Source organism: Dendrobates tinctorius, unplaced genomic scaffold (assembly GCF_039654945.1).
Source record: "Dendrobates tinctorius isolate UK_male_01 unplaced genomic scaffold, ASM3965494v1 ptg000060l, whole genome shotgun sequence".
NCBI classification, from domain to species: Eukaryota; Metazoa; Chordata; class Amphibia; order Anura; family Dendrobatidae; genus Dendrobates; species Dendrobates tinctorius.
In genome coordinates this window covers 6176905-6192501 of record NW_027361728.1, presented here as the reverse complement: position 1 = coordinate 6192501, position 15597 = coordinate 6176905, and the positions used below count along the sequence as shown (strand labels likewise).

The 15597-nt window shown below is 40.6% G+C and overlaps 1 protein-coding gene across 1 annotated transcript in view; it reads left to right on the top strand.

The window, feature by feature from the left end:
* LOC141092729 (probable cation-transporting ATPase 13A4) overlaps positions 1-15597 on the top strand; it is a 328264-nt gene that overhangs the window by 142805 nt on the left and 169862 nt on the right. The window contains exons 10-12 of the mRNA XM_073579122.1: positions 7252-7313; positions 7998-8148; positions 15252-15338. Of these exons, the coding sequence (XP_073435223.1) occupies positions 7252-7313; positions 7998-8148; positions 15252-15338 (300 nt within the window). The remainder of the gene's footprint in view (positions 1-7251; positions 7314-7997; positions 8149-15251; positions 15339-15597) is intronic.

Sequence of the window (15597 nt, the reverse complement as noted above, 5' to 3'; positions counted from 1 at the left end):
ACCAACAATTTTGGTGGGTTTATCTGATTTTTTTAGCTTTTTAGAGCTTTCAGTTCAGACATTAATGATGGACAAATGACCATGTTGTTACAGCCACTTTGAAATCAATGTTCATTAAACAATTATCCAATATCCAACTCATTTTTCAAAACCACAGTTTATTTTCTAAGATAATTAACATTGTCCCCCAAAGTGTTTTCATTTTTTCCTCTACTCAACCTTTTCTTTCATTTCAGTGTCATAGGTCAGCTTGTCTACATACAGGCCTTCTTGCCACTTTGGCATTTGGTTTCCTAATTGACCACATTTTTCATAAAGCTGAGTGCTTGTTTTCATCCAGTGTTTGCTCAATCTCGTCAAGCCTAATTTTCTAACTTTCTATCACCCTTCTTCTTTGACCTGTTTGCCTGCCTTACAAAAATTTTGAAGAACCTGCAGCTGAAGGCCATTGTCGCATCAGTAAAGATGATAACTCAGTGGCGGGAGACACAGTCTGTGCAGGCACTGGCAATGAAGAATATTTCTTACCAAGATGGAGAGTGACTCTTTAAGAAGACTGCACTAAGCATATGTCATAATTAGAGATGAGCGAACATGTTTGGTAAACAATCGCCAAACATAAATTCTGCATGAATATGGTACATTCGGATTCGTAATCGGTAACACAAGCATGTTTCTTAAAGTCGGTAACATTCGGTAAAAGAATAAAAGCTGGCAATTCATGTGCAGCGTTCAGTAAAATCATAGAGTGACACGTTAGAACAGAATAGATAGAATAGATATATACACATAGATTCCATAGATATAGATTTCAGTGACACACACATATATATATGTACAAATATTACATACATAGATAGACACAAGAAAAGCCGGCAATTCAGCAGCCGCTGTGGTGTAAAATTACTGCAGGAGCCAACAGGATTGAAGAGATGGATTACATACAGTAAATACATATAAAATAGTCTGAGCCAGAGTGAGGAGGTCTGTGATATACCTCCGGAGAGGACTGCTTGGTATCCGTGAGGGATAATGACCGGGGTAAAAGATAAGTGTTTATAGGTTGCCTCTGGGGATAAGAGGTATCCTGGAACCTGTGTGGTCACTGACAGTCAACAGACAGTAATCCATAGTATATACAAAAGAATCTGACAACCACACATGGTTAAATAACCATGTGTATGGCTGGATTACTGCAGCCTATCATCAATTACCACATAGAGTCATAGAAAAGCGATGATCAAAAGGCAAATAGTCATATAAAAAATATAATTTTTATTAGAACACATAATTAAAATTCATGCTGCCAAATACTTAAGACGATAGAAAAGTACCAAACACTCGTCACTCATAATACTCATGTGACATACTTAATCCAGAAAGAGCAGCTGCCATAGAAGTAATCAGCAAGTATATGAGGTGCCAACATACAAAGCTCCCCCAGGTGGTGACACAAAAAGGTTTTAACAATAATACCCTCAGTATAGCCAATTAGTGGTTTACAGGCATATTCTCATGAACAATAATACACCCAAATTTGCTAGCCATAGTATTAAGCAATCATCTCCTCCCGCACAGTATCACACATAATGGCTCGGTGAATAATTTACCCCTATTGCTCACCTCCCGATAGTGTTTCAAAAATACACATCAATATTGATAATTATTAACACCTCTATAAGCGGCCTACATATACCCCATTGATCAAATTTTTTTTTTTTATCTCCTAATCGACATATATTTGCCAGCATAATGGCTGCCATTTTAGCAATGTATATAGGGGATAACGCCACCTATACAGCAAAACCCTGCTCACCCACCATTCCCATAGCCATCATATTATACGCTATGTCAGTACAATTACCTCCTATGTAGTAAGGGTACAAGGTGCTGTCTCCCTCTGGACCAGCGCGTCCACCCCGATGCGCGTTTCGGACTCCTTTCTCAAGGGGCCTGCTCTATACACTGTGTGTCCACATTTAAATATCCGCCGTCCGCGGCGTGAATTACCGTGCGACCGGAAGTACGCCGTCTGCCCGGAAGTAACGTGCTATGTTGTTAGGGCAACGGTGATGCCAGCGGACGTCGGCATCACACTGTGGGCGGGGCCGGGGCGGGCCCAGTCCACAGACGCCGAAAGCCAGCAGGCACCACGGCGACAAAGCAACATGCGCGTACAGGGCAGGAGCGCAGAGGCACACTTAATCACTCAACCAACATTCAATCAATGCAATCATACCTATAAGTCTTCTGGTAATATCCCGGCCTAGTGCGGACTAATTAACACACAATACTACCCAAACTACAGTGGAAGTGGTGTGCAAATTCATGAATCCTACTGGATAAACAACTATTATACAGGCACAATAAATCCATTATCTGGATCACATTACTTAGACAATTCAGCAGAATAGTATATAATGCAAACAATCAATACATTAAATATTTCTTATACATCTACCATATGTATTCTCAAATGAGAATGATATATACAATACTAGACACATTAGTATTTCATATTCAAAATTTTACAAAATTATCTCAATAGTTTTGCACGCATAAGTCTTCTTCCACGTAATCCACATAGTCACCAAATATGACTCCGCCATAGGGTATCCAGAACACCCAAAGTGTTTTAGCAAGAACTAAATAAAAGATAAAAAAAATTAATTAAAATTTAATAAAAATGAGACTTATAAGCGACAAGTGTCCCTCCAACAGTAATGGATGACTTTTAAGGGAAATTTACACAAACGGGGCATAACTAATGTTTTCGTTGAGTCCAGATGGATTGACCATGCCGAGAGTCCAAATCCATCTGGACTCCAACTGGGCCAATCTCTTGGAAACACCACCCCCATGTATGCCTATCTCCAACTTATCAATACCCCTAAACCTAAGAAGGTTCCCATCACAGTCATGATACTTCCTAAAGTGGCGGGGAATTGCCTTCAGAAATAATTAATCTTCAGTAGCCGCTGCTGCCTCAATACCAAGCAAGTGTTCTCTCACACGTATTTTGAACTGCCTTGTCATGCCTACATAAATCTTTCGGCACGAGCACACCGCATAATAGATCACGTTTTTACTAACACATGTAATGCGTTTTCTGATTCTAAATTCGCGGGAGCCATCTTGGTTAGAAAACGTATGGGCACGATCCATGTTAACACAGGCAACGCAGCGGCAACATGAAGATGATCCCATTCATACCGTCACCTGGTCAAGAAAAGAATGAATTGGGACTCCAGTGTAATGGCTGTGAACCAGCCAGTCCCGTAAATTTCTAGATCTTCTGGCTGCGATGGCAACCCTATCAGGAATAAGTTTGGAGATCACCGGATCCGCCTTTAAGATATGCCATGATTTATTCATGATTTTTCTCATTTGGGTAAATTGTGAGTTGAAATCCGTTACAAACCTTATTCCAAACATAAATTCTGCATGAATATGGTACATTCGGATACGTGATCGGGAACACGAGCATTTTTCTTAAAATCGGAAAAAGTCGGTAACATTCGGTAAAAGAATAAAAGCCGGCAATTCATGTGCAGCGTTCAGTAAAATCATAGAGTGACACGTTAGAACAGAAGAGATAGAATAGATATATACACATAGATTCCATAGATATAGATTTCAGTGACACACACATATATATATGTACAAATATTACATACATAGATAGACACAAGAAAAGCCGGCAATTCAGCAGCCACGGTGGTGTAAAATTACTGCAGGAGCCAACAGGATTGAAGAGATGGATTACATACAGTAAATACATATAGAATAGTCTGAGCCAGAGTGAGGAGGTCTGTGACATACCTCCGGAGAGGATGACTTGGTAACCGTGAGGGATAATGACCGGGGTCAAAGATAAGTGTTTGTAGGTTGCCTCTGAGGATAAGAGGTATCCGGGAACCTGTGTGGTCGCTGACAGTCAACATACAGTAATCCATAGTATGTATACGGGGCTCCACATTAGGAAGAACCTGGAGAGTGGTTTATGCTGTGTGCTAATAACCAAGTGGCCTTTTTAACCTTTTATGTCCCAGTACATTACTCAACGACCAGCCGATATACACTCACTGGCCACTTTTTAGGTACACCATGCTAGTAAGGGGTTGGACCCCCTTTTGCCTTCAGAACTGCCTCAATTCTTCATGGCAGAGATTCAACAAGGTGCTGGAAGCATTCCTCAGAGATTTTGGACCATATTGACATGATGGCATCACACAGTTGGCGCAGATTTGTCGGCTGCACATCCCTGATGCGAATCTCCCGTTCCACCACATCCCAAAGATGCTCTATTGGATTGAGATCTGGTGACTGAGGAGGCCATTTGAGTACAGTAAACTCATTGTCATGTTCAAGAAACCAATCTGAGATGATTCGAGCTTTATGACATGGCGCATTATCCTGCTGAAAGTAGCCATCAGATGTTGGGTACATTGTGGTCATAAAGGGATGGACATGGTCAGCAACAATACTCAGGTAGGCTGTGGCGTTGCAACGATGCTCAATTGGTACCAAGGGGCCCAAAGAGTGCCCAGAAAAAATTCCCCACACCATGACACCACCACCACCAGCCTGAACCGTTGATACAAGGCAGGATGGATCCATGCTTTCATGTTGTTTACGCCAAATTCTGACCCTACCATCCGAATGTCGCAGCAGAAATCGAGACTCATCAGACCAGGCAACGTTTTTCCAATCTTCTACTGTCCAATTTCGATGAGCTTGTGCAAATTGTAGCCTCAGTTTCCTGTTCTTAGCTGAGAGGAGTGGTACCCAGTGTGGTCTTCTGCTGCTGTAGCCCATCTGCCTCAAAGTTCGACGCACTGTGCGTTCAGAGATGCTCTTCTGCCTACCTTGGTTGTAACGGGTGGCAATTTGAGTCACTGTTGCCTTTCTATCAGCTCGAACCAGTCTGCCCATTCTCCTCTGACCTCTGGCATCAACATGGCATTTCCGGCCACAGAACTGCCGCTCACTGGATTTTTTTTCTTTTTCGGACCATTCTCTGTAAACCCTAGAGATGGTTGTGCGTGAAAATCCCAGTAGATCAGCAGTTTCTGAAATTCTCAGACCAGCCCTTCTGGCACCAACAATCATGCCACGTTCAAAGGCACTCAAATCACCTTTCTTCCCCATACTGATGCTCGGTTTGAACTGCAGGAGATTGTCTTGACCATGTCTACATGCCTAAATGCACTGAGTTGCCGCCATGTGATTGGCTGATTAGAAATTAAGTCTTAACACACAGTTGGACAGATGTACCTAATAAAGTGGCCAGTGAGTGTATATACTGTATGTGTATGTATGTATGTGTGTAGGTCCGGGATTGGCATCCGCACCGTCACAGCTACAGCCACAAAATTTGGCACAGTCACACGTCTGGACCCCGAGAGCATCATAGTCTATGTTGTGAGGCAAAATTTTAACCCCACGCGTTCTAATTCACCAGACAATTTTGCCCCTATGCACATAATGGGGAAAAAGTGTATGTATTGGCATCTGCACCATCGTAGCTACAGCCACAAAATTTTGCACAGTCACACATCTGGACCCCAAGAGCGTCATAGGCTAAGTTGTGAGGCAAAATTTTAACCCCGCGCGTTCCAATTCACCAAACAATTTTGCCCCTATCTACATAATGGGGAAAAAGTGAAAGGAAAAGTGTCGGAGGCAAATTGACAGCTGCCAGATGTGAACAAGGGGTACTTAAATAATGAGAGTGATGGCGCCAAAGAGTATATACCGTACATGTGCTAAGGTGGGGCCCTGACATGGGATACTCCCCACACACGGGGATATGAACACACACACAAAATGCGTCACACACTACCCCGTGCTGCAACACATAAAAGTCGAAACACGAAAGTCGCCACTCAAAACTCGTCATGCTGTCCCAGAGCTGTTTAAAAGATGAAAAATGAGCTGTGATTGGTTGCTATCAGCAACAGTTTTCTTTGCAGACAATTGTGGTAACTGAGGCCTATTATTCTTATCATTTCTATGGTGTTATCGTCCTTCTGTGAGCTGGAAATAACACAATTTATTACCGTGCCAACACAGACAACCCTCTGACACAGACTGCAGGGGGATCCCAGTATCATACAGGATAGGATTAGATACACGGCTCAGCAGTCAGTATCACACAGGATAGGATAAGATACACAGCTCATCAGTCAGCATCACACAGGATAGGATTAGATACACAGCTCAGCAGTCAGTATCACACAGGATAGGATTAGATTCACAGCTCAGCAGACAGTATCACACAGGATAGGATTAGATACGCAGCTCAGCAGACAGTATCACACAGAATAGTATTAGATACATGGCTCAGCAGTCAGTATCACACAGGATAGGATTAGATGCACAGTTTTTATGTGCAATATAATCATTATAATTTGTTATAACTAACCACAGTTGGTTACTATGCCTGGGCAACGCCGGGCTCTTCAGCTAATATATATATAATGTATATACATAAACGTATACAGTGATTATGGACAGTATTCAGACCCATTTATATTTTTCACTCCTTGTTTCATTGCAGCCATTTGGTAAATTCAAAAAAAGTTCATTTTTTCTCATTAATGTATAATTTCCACCCCATCTTGATTGAAAAAAACACAGAAATGTAGACGTTTTTGCAAATTTATGAAAAAAAATGAAATATCACATGGTCATAAGTATTCAGACCCTTTGCTCAGACACTCATATTTAAGCCACATGCTGTCCATTTCCTTGTGATCCTCCTTGAGATGGTTCTGCTCCTTCATTGGAGTCTAAATTTTTTAATTAAACTGATAGGACTTGATTTGTAAAGGCACACACCTGTCTATATGAGAAATTCTGCGATTGTGAACTGAACTGAACATTGAAGTATTCGCTCATCTCTAGCCATAATACGTGACTGGTGAATGCTCACTGCTAATTGCAATAGACCAACCCTAAAAATCTGACATCAGTAATGGCATTCTGTTTCAGACTGCTCTTGTGTTTCTTGAGATTACAAATGGAGTATCATCAAAATTACAACCAGTACTGACAGCCAAAAGTTAGATGGAGAATAGTGGCAAATATTTAATTTAAGTAAATTTAAAAAATGATAATTTTCATACCAGTGAAATGTTTTTGAGCTATGGTTTTGATTGTTAACCCACTTTTATAAGAACTTTTGCGACTACCCTTTTTCAGATATACATAAACATCTTTATAATTAATAATGATTTTTTTATACAGACAGGCACTTTAACAGAAGATGGAATGGAATTATGGGGTATTGTTCCTTCTGATAACAGAAGGTAAGTTTACACTGCATAAAAGTACACAAGTTAACAATATATGTGTTTGAGTAAGTGGTAGAAGAAACAAGAAATAAGGAAAAATAGAGAAAAGGCCCATCTATAGAATTAGTGTATTATAATGCACAATCCACAACATTCATTAGTGGAAATACTTTCTCAATACTTACATTAAATATGCATTCTGATTGTCCTTGATCAGTTTTGCTCAATTTTCAGTGATTAAACACATTAATAGTATATCAGGCCACTCAATATCACTACTTTAGCTATGAGGTTGTATGTCCACTGCCCAACACATAACACTTAACATTTGCCCATGCCGTTCATCATGAGTCCCATTCTCTCATCATCTGTATTTTCCCAACCAGTGAGCTGTGTGATCTGAGCCTAATTAAACTAATAGAAATAATATCCTAATAGAATGTGAATGTGGAATAGCTCAGAAATCGGAAACAGCAATATTGAGTCAGTACTGGGACGTATTAGGGTCATTAAAATTTCTTTGGAAAAATTGTAGTTGACTAGCCTGGACCGAAATAAATACATTTTTCCTGTACTTTGATGCTCAAAATGCAGAAGTTATTTTAGATGAACAATCACTTATCATTTTTGACTGATTTAATGCAACATTTTACTGTATGTCTAAAATATTTTTATTACAACATTTGAATTGTCTTGTAGCTTCCAGGAAGTTTATTTATTTACACCAGGGAGTAACTTGCCATGGAGTCCGGTTCTAGTAGGAATGGTCAGCTGTCATTCATTGATTTTCCTGGATGGCAAAATACAGGGAGACCCACTGGACCTGAAAATGTTTGAGGGTACAGGCTGGGTATGTTCTCTATAACAAAATTCAAAAATGAAGTTTCTAAAAATGTTCCCTGATATACTGTACCTGTTCTGTATCTAAATTCCTTATTTAAGACATCGGGTCTTGTTATATTCTCCCTGTGCCTCTTAGCTCTTACAGCACAAGTCCCTCTAGCACCACACTAGCTGAATCTTTTTTGTGAAATAAAAAACAGAATGCAAGTCCTCACTGGGTCCCTTACATAACTGATGAAAGCAGAAGCAGAAAGCCTCCACTCGTTGTCTCGAATCCATTATGTGGAAATAAACTTCAATGCACACTCTCAAGTAAATGTAATCTTGAGGGATATATTTAGTGCAGCAGGTACATATCATGGATGGCTGAAAGTATTCAGTGTTTCAGGAGACAATAAATAAGAGACGTTTTGACTCTCCTGAGTTTTTTTCTAAATGCAACAACACCAATATATGTAGCGCCTGTTTCACAAGTCCTAATATTTCCGGTACCAGAAAAAATGCTACTGGAGATATCCATGTCCGTGTGTGTGTAAAACTTACTGAACAAATGTGGCAACCATATACCGCCTGTGTGCCACATCAAAACCACACATACCGGCGCCAGGGAAGCAGCGGTACAATTAGATCTCGTCATTCTCTCCTGCTCTGCCGGCGATCTGTGAGAGCAAGGTAGAATGATGAGAGTTATACTCAAGGGATAACAGTGAGAATGGGTGGAGGCTGATGGGACATTAACTCCCATCAGCATACACTTGCTGCCGATAATAGCAGTCAAAGTAGGCGGAAGCTAATGGGAGCATTCATCATACATCATAAATAAATAAGATAAAAGTCCTGTGTGGGTTCTCCTGTTTTTTTGAGAACCAGCAAGACAAAACTGACAGCTGAGGGCTGCAACCCTCAGCTGTCAGCATTTGCAAGGCTAGTTATCAAGAATAGTGGGGTCCCCACATTCTTTTTTAAAATTATTTAAATAAATAATTTAACAAAATGGCGTGGGTCCCCCCCATTTTTGACAACCAGTCTTGCTGAAGCAGACAACTGGAGGCTGGTAATTCTCTGGCTGGTAAGAAGCCATGGATATTGTCCCCCCAGCCTAAAGAAAGCAGCCTGCAGCCGCCCAGAAAAGGCACATCTAATAAATGCACCAATTCTGGCACTTTGCCTGGCTCTTCCAACTAGCCCTGTAGCAGTGGCAAGTGGGGTAAGATTTCTGGGGTTGATGTCACCTTTGTATCGTCTGTGACATCAAGCTCACGAGTAAGTAATGGAGAGATGTGTCTAAGATACCTTTCCAGTACTAATCCTATAGTAATCCTATTGTAAATAAAGACAAAGTCTTTTATTTGAGATAAAGCAAAACACATTTTCCATTTCTATTTAAAAATAGCAAACACAGCTATACTCATCTAGCGCCCATTCCATTGAAGACCTTGTCTCCTTTAACCCCTTTCTGACATGAGACGTAGTATCCCATCCACGGTACCTGGGCTCATATGACCGGGGATGGGATAGTACATCTAAGCAATCAGCGGCGCTCCAGGGGGGGCGCCGCTGATCGTGGCCAGGTGTCAGCTGATTATCACAGCTGACACCTGGCGCTATGTGTCAGGGGCGGTCAAAGACTGCCCCCGGCATGGTAACCCCTTGATCGCAGTGTACCAGGCGATTAGGGAAGCATCGGCAGGGTGGGGGCTCCCTCCGTGCTTCCCTGAGACCCCCAGAGCAGCGCGATGTGCTGCGCTGCTCTGAGAGTCTCCTTCCCTGAATGCCCCTGGATCCAAAATGGCCGCGGGGGCCATCGGGGGTCTGCAGGGAGGTGGCTTCGTCAGTGACTGGAGGGAGCCGGCAAGGAGGGAGCCTGTGCAGCGCCTGTCAGATCGCTGATCTGGCAGAGTGCAGTCCAGACTGTCAGATCAGTGATCTGACACATTGCAGTGATGTCCCACCCGGGACAATAAAATAAAGTAAAAAAAAATAAAAAAAAAAAAGTGTAAAAATAATTTATAAAAAATCCCTAAATTTTCCCTAATAAATTCATTTTTTAGAGCTAAAAAAACAAAAAGCAATAAAAGTACACATATTTAGTATTTAGTCCGTAACGACCCATCCTATAAAACTGTCCCACTAGTTAACCCCTTTAGTGAAATCCTTAAAAAATAAAAGTAAAAAACAAAGCAAAAACGAATGCTTTATCATCAGACCACCGAACAAAAAGTGCAATAACGTGCGATCAAAAAGACAGATATAAATAACCATGGTACTGCTGAAAACGTCCTCTTGTCCCGCAAAAAATGAGCCACCAAACAGTGTCATCAGCGAAAATATAAAAAAGTTATAGCTCACAGAATAAAGCGAAGCAAAAATAATTATTTTTATATAAAATTGTTTTCATTGCATAAAAGCGCCAAAACATAAAAAATTACATAAATGAGGTATCGCTGTAATAGTACTGGCCCAAAGAATAAAACCGCTTTATCAATTTTACCACACGCGGAACGGTGTAAACGCACCCCCCAAAAGAAATTCATGAAATGCTGGTTTTTGTTCATTCTGCCTCCCAAAAATTGGAATAAAAAGCGATCAAAAAATGTTACGTGCCCGAAATTGATACCAATAAAAATATCAAAGTGTCCTGCAAAAAATAAGACCTCGGTGAATCAAAGTATAGAAAAATTATAGCTCTCAAAATGTGGTGATGCAAAAACTATTTTTACAATAAAAAGCGTCTTTTAGCGTATGACAGCTGCCAAAAATAAAAACCCACCATAAATAGTAAATCAAACCCCCTTTACTACCCCCTTAGTTAGGGAAAATAATAAAAAAATGTATTTATTTCCATTTTCCCATTAGGGTTAGAGCTAGGGCTAGGGCTAGGGTTAGGGCTAGGGTTAGGGCTCAGATTAGGGTTAGGGGTGTGTTGCAGTTAGGGTTGGAGTTAGAATTGGGGGGTTTCTACTGTTTAGGCACATCAGGTGCTCTCCAAATGCAACATGGCATCTGATCTCAATTCCTGCCAATTCTGCATTGAAAAAGTCAAACGGTGCTCCTTCCCTTCCAAAATTGCACAACAACTTTTGGGGTCCAATTTCTCCTGTTACCCTTGGGAAAAAAAAAAAATTGGGGGCAAAAATATAATTTTTGTGGAAAAAAATATGATTTTTTTATTTTTTTGGCTCTACTTTATAAACTTCTGTGAAGCACTTAAGGGCTCAAAGTGCTCACCACACACATCTAGATAAGTTCCTTGGGGGGGTATAGTTTCCAAAATGGTGTCACTTGTGGGGGGTTTCCACAATTTATGCTCTCTAAAGGCAATATGACACCAACAGACCGTTCCATCAAAGTCTGCATTCCAAAACGTCACTACTTCCTTCCGAGCCCCGACATGTGCCCATACAGTAGTTTTCTCCAACATATGGGGTATCAGCGTACTCAGGACAAATTGGACAACAACTTTTGGGGTCCAATTTCTCCTCTTACCCTTGGGAAAATAAAAAAATTGGAGACTAAAAGATCATGTTTGAGGAAAAAATATATTTTTTTTATTTTCACGCCCGGGCGTTATAAACTTCTGTGAAGCACTTGGGGGTTCAAAGTGCTCACCACACACCTACATAAGTTCCTTGAAGGTCTAGCTTCCAAAACACGGTCACTTGTGGGGGGTTTCCACAGTTTAGGCACATCAGGGGCTCTCCAAAGGCAACATGACACCCGCAGACTATTCCATTAAAGTTTGCATTCCAAAATGTCACTACTTCCCTTCCAAGCCCTGACGTGTGCCCATACAGTAGTTTTCTCCCACATATGGGATATCAGCGGACTCAGGACAAATTGGACAATAAACTTTGTGGTCCAATTTCTCCTCTTACCCTTGGGAAAATAAAAAAAATTGGGGACTAAAAGATCATGTTTGTGGAAAAAATACGATTTTTTTATTTTCAAGCCCAGGCATTATAAACTTCTGTGAAGCCCTTGATGGTTCAAAGCGCTCACCATGCATCTAGATAAGTTCCTTGGGGTGGTCTACTTTCCAAAATGGTGTCATTTGTGTGAGGTTTCAACTGTTTTGGCACATCAGGGGCTCTCCAAAGGCAACATGACACCCGCAGACCATTCCATCAAAGTCTGGGGTGAAAAGATCATTTTTGTGGAAAAAATATGATTTTTTAATTGTACGGCTGTACATTATAAACTTCTGAGAAGCCCTTGGGGGTTCAAAGTTCTCACCACACAGCTAGATAAGTTCCTTGGGGGGTCTAGTTTCCAAAATGGTGTCATTTGTGGGGGGTTTCCACTGTATTGGCACATCAGGGGCTTTCCAAACGCGACATGGTGTCCGATCTCAATTCCAGCCAAAAAAGTCAAAAGGCGCTGCTTCCCTTCCGAGCTCTGCAAATAGTCGTTTACCCCCACATATGGGGTATCAGCATACTCAGGACAAATTGCACAATAACTTTTGGGGTCCTGTTACCCTTGGGAAAATAAAAATTGGGGGTAAAAAGACCATTTTTGTGGAAAAAATATGATTTTTTCATTGTACGGCTGCACGTTATAAACTTCTGTGAAGCCCTTGGGCGTTCAAATTTCTCACCACAAATCTAGATAAGTTCTTTGGGGGGTCTAGTTTCCAAAATGCGGTCACTTGTTGGGGGTTTCCATTGTTTAGGCACATCAGGGGCTCTCCAAACATGACATGGCGTCCAATCTGAATTCCAGCCAATTTTGCATTGAAAAAGTCAAACGGCGCTCCTTCCCTTCTGACCTCTGCCATGCGCTGAAACAGTAGCTCCCCCCACATATCAGGTATCAGCGTACTCAGGACAAATTGCACAATATTTTTTGCAGTCCAATTTCTCCTTTTACCCTTGGTAAAATAAAAAAAATTGGACCTGAAGTAATTTTTTTATGAAAAGAAGTTAAATGTTCATTTTTTTAAACATTCAAAAAATTCCTGTGAAGCACCTGAAGGGTTAATAAGCTTCTTGAATGTGGTTTTGAGCACCTTGAGGGGTGCAGTATTTAGAATGGTGTCACTTTTGGGTATTTTCTATCATATAGACCCCTCAAAGTGACTTCAAATGTCATGTGGTCCCTAAAAATAAAATGGTGTTGTAAAAATGAGAAAACACTGATCAACTTTTAACCCTTATAAGTTCCTAAGAAAAAAAAAATTTTGTTCCAAAATTGTGCTGATGTAAAGTAAACATGTGGGAAATGTTATTTATTAAGTTTTTTGTGTGCCATATCTCTGTAATTTAAGGGCATAAAAATTAAAAGTTGGAAAATTGGAAATTTTCAAAATTTTTGCCAAATTTGTTTTTTCATAAATAAACGCAAGTTATATCAATGAAATTTTACCACAAACATGAATATGTCACAAGAAAACAGTGTCAGAGTCACCGGGATCCATAGAAGCGTTCCAGAGTTATTACCTCAAAAAGAGACAGTGGTCAGAATTGTAAAAATTGGCCCGGTCATGAACATGCAAACCACCCTTGGGGGTAAAGGGGTTAATAAAACAAAAATACAAAGCAACAAATATCCCTTATAGATGCCTCTTCATTACTAACCTGTAGGCTTGATGTCACCAGACAATACAAATGTGACATCAACCCCACAAATATTACTCCACTTGCAACAACTACAGGGCAAGGGGGAAGAGTCAAAGCTCTGCTTTTTTTAGGCTGGAGGGTCAGTATCCATGTCCCCTTACCAGCCTGAGAATACCAGCCCCTAATTGTCTGATTTACCAAGGCTGTTGTCAAAAATGGGGACCCCACCCTGTTTTTTATTGCTTTAAATGATAAAGAAAAACAGCATGAGGACCACTTTATTCTTGATAACTAGCCTTGCTGAAGCTGACAGCTGAGGGTTGCAGCCCGCAGCTGTAAGTTTTGCCTGTCTGGTTATAAAAATACAGGGGAACCTACCCCATTTTCTTTAGTTATATAGTTATATATTTATTTATAGCGCACTCAGCAGCTGATGAATACTCCCATCAGCTATCTCCTGCTCTCACTGTTATTAGCAGCAGCTGTTGTAGGCCGATGGGAGTAATAGTCCCTTCAGCCGCCGCCTGCTCTCGCTGTTGTCACTTGAATGTAATTCTTATCCTTCTCCGCTGCTCATGCTAATAGTCTTCAGCAGCCAGAGCTGGGCAATAGCGCTAACTGTACAGATGCGTTCTAGGCGTCAGTGCATGCCACACTGTGGATACACGGTCTGCGGAAACACACTGACATGTGCACAGACCCATTCATTTGAATGGGTCTTCATGTGTAAGTGTCTCCAGTACATATAGAAACGAACAACACACGTATGGGACACACTGATGTCTGAAAGAGGCCTAAGGAGGAGTTTGGGTTTAACGGGCTGTATGCAGTGGGAGCTCCTTCTTATAGCACAGCTTAAGGCCATATAACACCAGTGCAATCCCATACGCACACTGGTCCTTCAGACATAGTGGACTTCTCTATAGCATCTAAACAGAGACTCAGGAGATTTGAAATGTTTCATATTCATTGTCACCTGAAGCACTGAATATTTCTATGCATTGATCATAGGTGCTTGCTGTGCTGAATAAATCACTAACAATTGGGATTGTACAGTGAAGTTCATTTCTATGTATGTAGGGGCTGCACATCTGTCGACAAGCACCTCCAATCACCCGATGATTCAGTGCACTCCAGTGTGAAGGATTTGGATTCCTTTATGTCAGTTTTTAGAAAGGGGAAAAAGGTTTTGTAAAATGCACATTTTCTTCCATTCTAAAAAGGGACACATAATGGGACCAAGGTAGACCCCTTAATAAAGAATGGGGTCTCCCTGCATCAGTTGCATCAATTATTTATTTTGAAAATGTATTTTATTTCCTTGCACCTAAATGTGAAACATACAAAGTAATGCCCGAATGCAAGCATTCAGCAGCCTTACTATGTAAAAACATGTTATCTATTTTGTAAACCTTCTGTTTCATAATTTCTGCTTCCACATTTCTGAATGCTTATTTAAAGTTCATAAAACAATTAGCTTAGCAAAACAAGTGTGTGATGACATCAGCATAGTATATACTATGTGCATATTAATATGTGATCATATGTTTAGGTTTTACAAGATACTGACATAAAAAACAAAGAAGATGAGGACTCGCAGACGTATAAAGTTGTTAAACCTGGATTAGATTCTGAAAAGGTAAAATCTCCAGAACGCACCTTGTTCAAACATGTTCCTCTACTGCATATAGTTTAGAAAATGTACATATAGCAGTGTGATATATAATTGTTTCTTATTCGCAGTTATATAGCATGTTGATGATTTTATATAAAATATAATTATTATTTAGATTAGTTAAACAGTAGTTAAAAATTGCAATAGGTAATCAGTATTATTCCTACTGGGAGCCTCGGGGCTTTCAGTCATAGACGCGTAGCTTCAGTGATCATGAGCGACT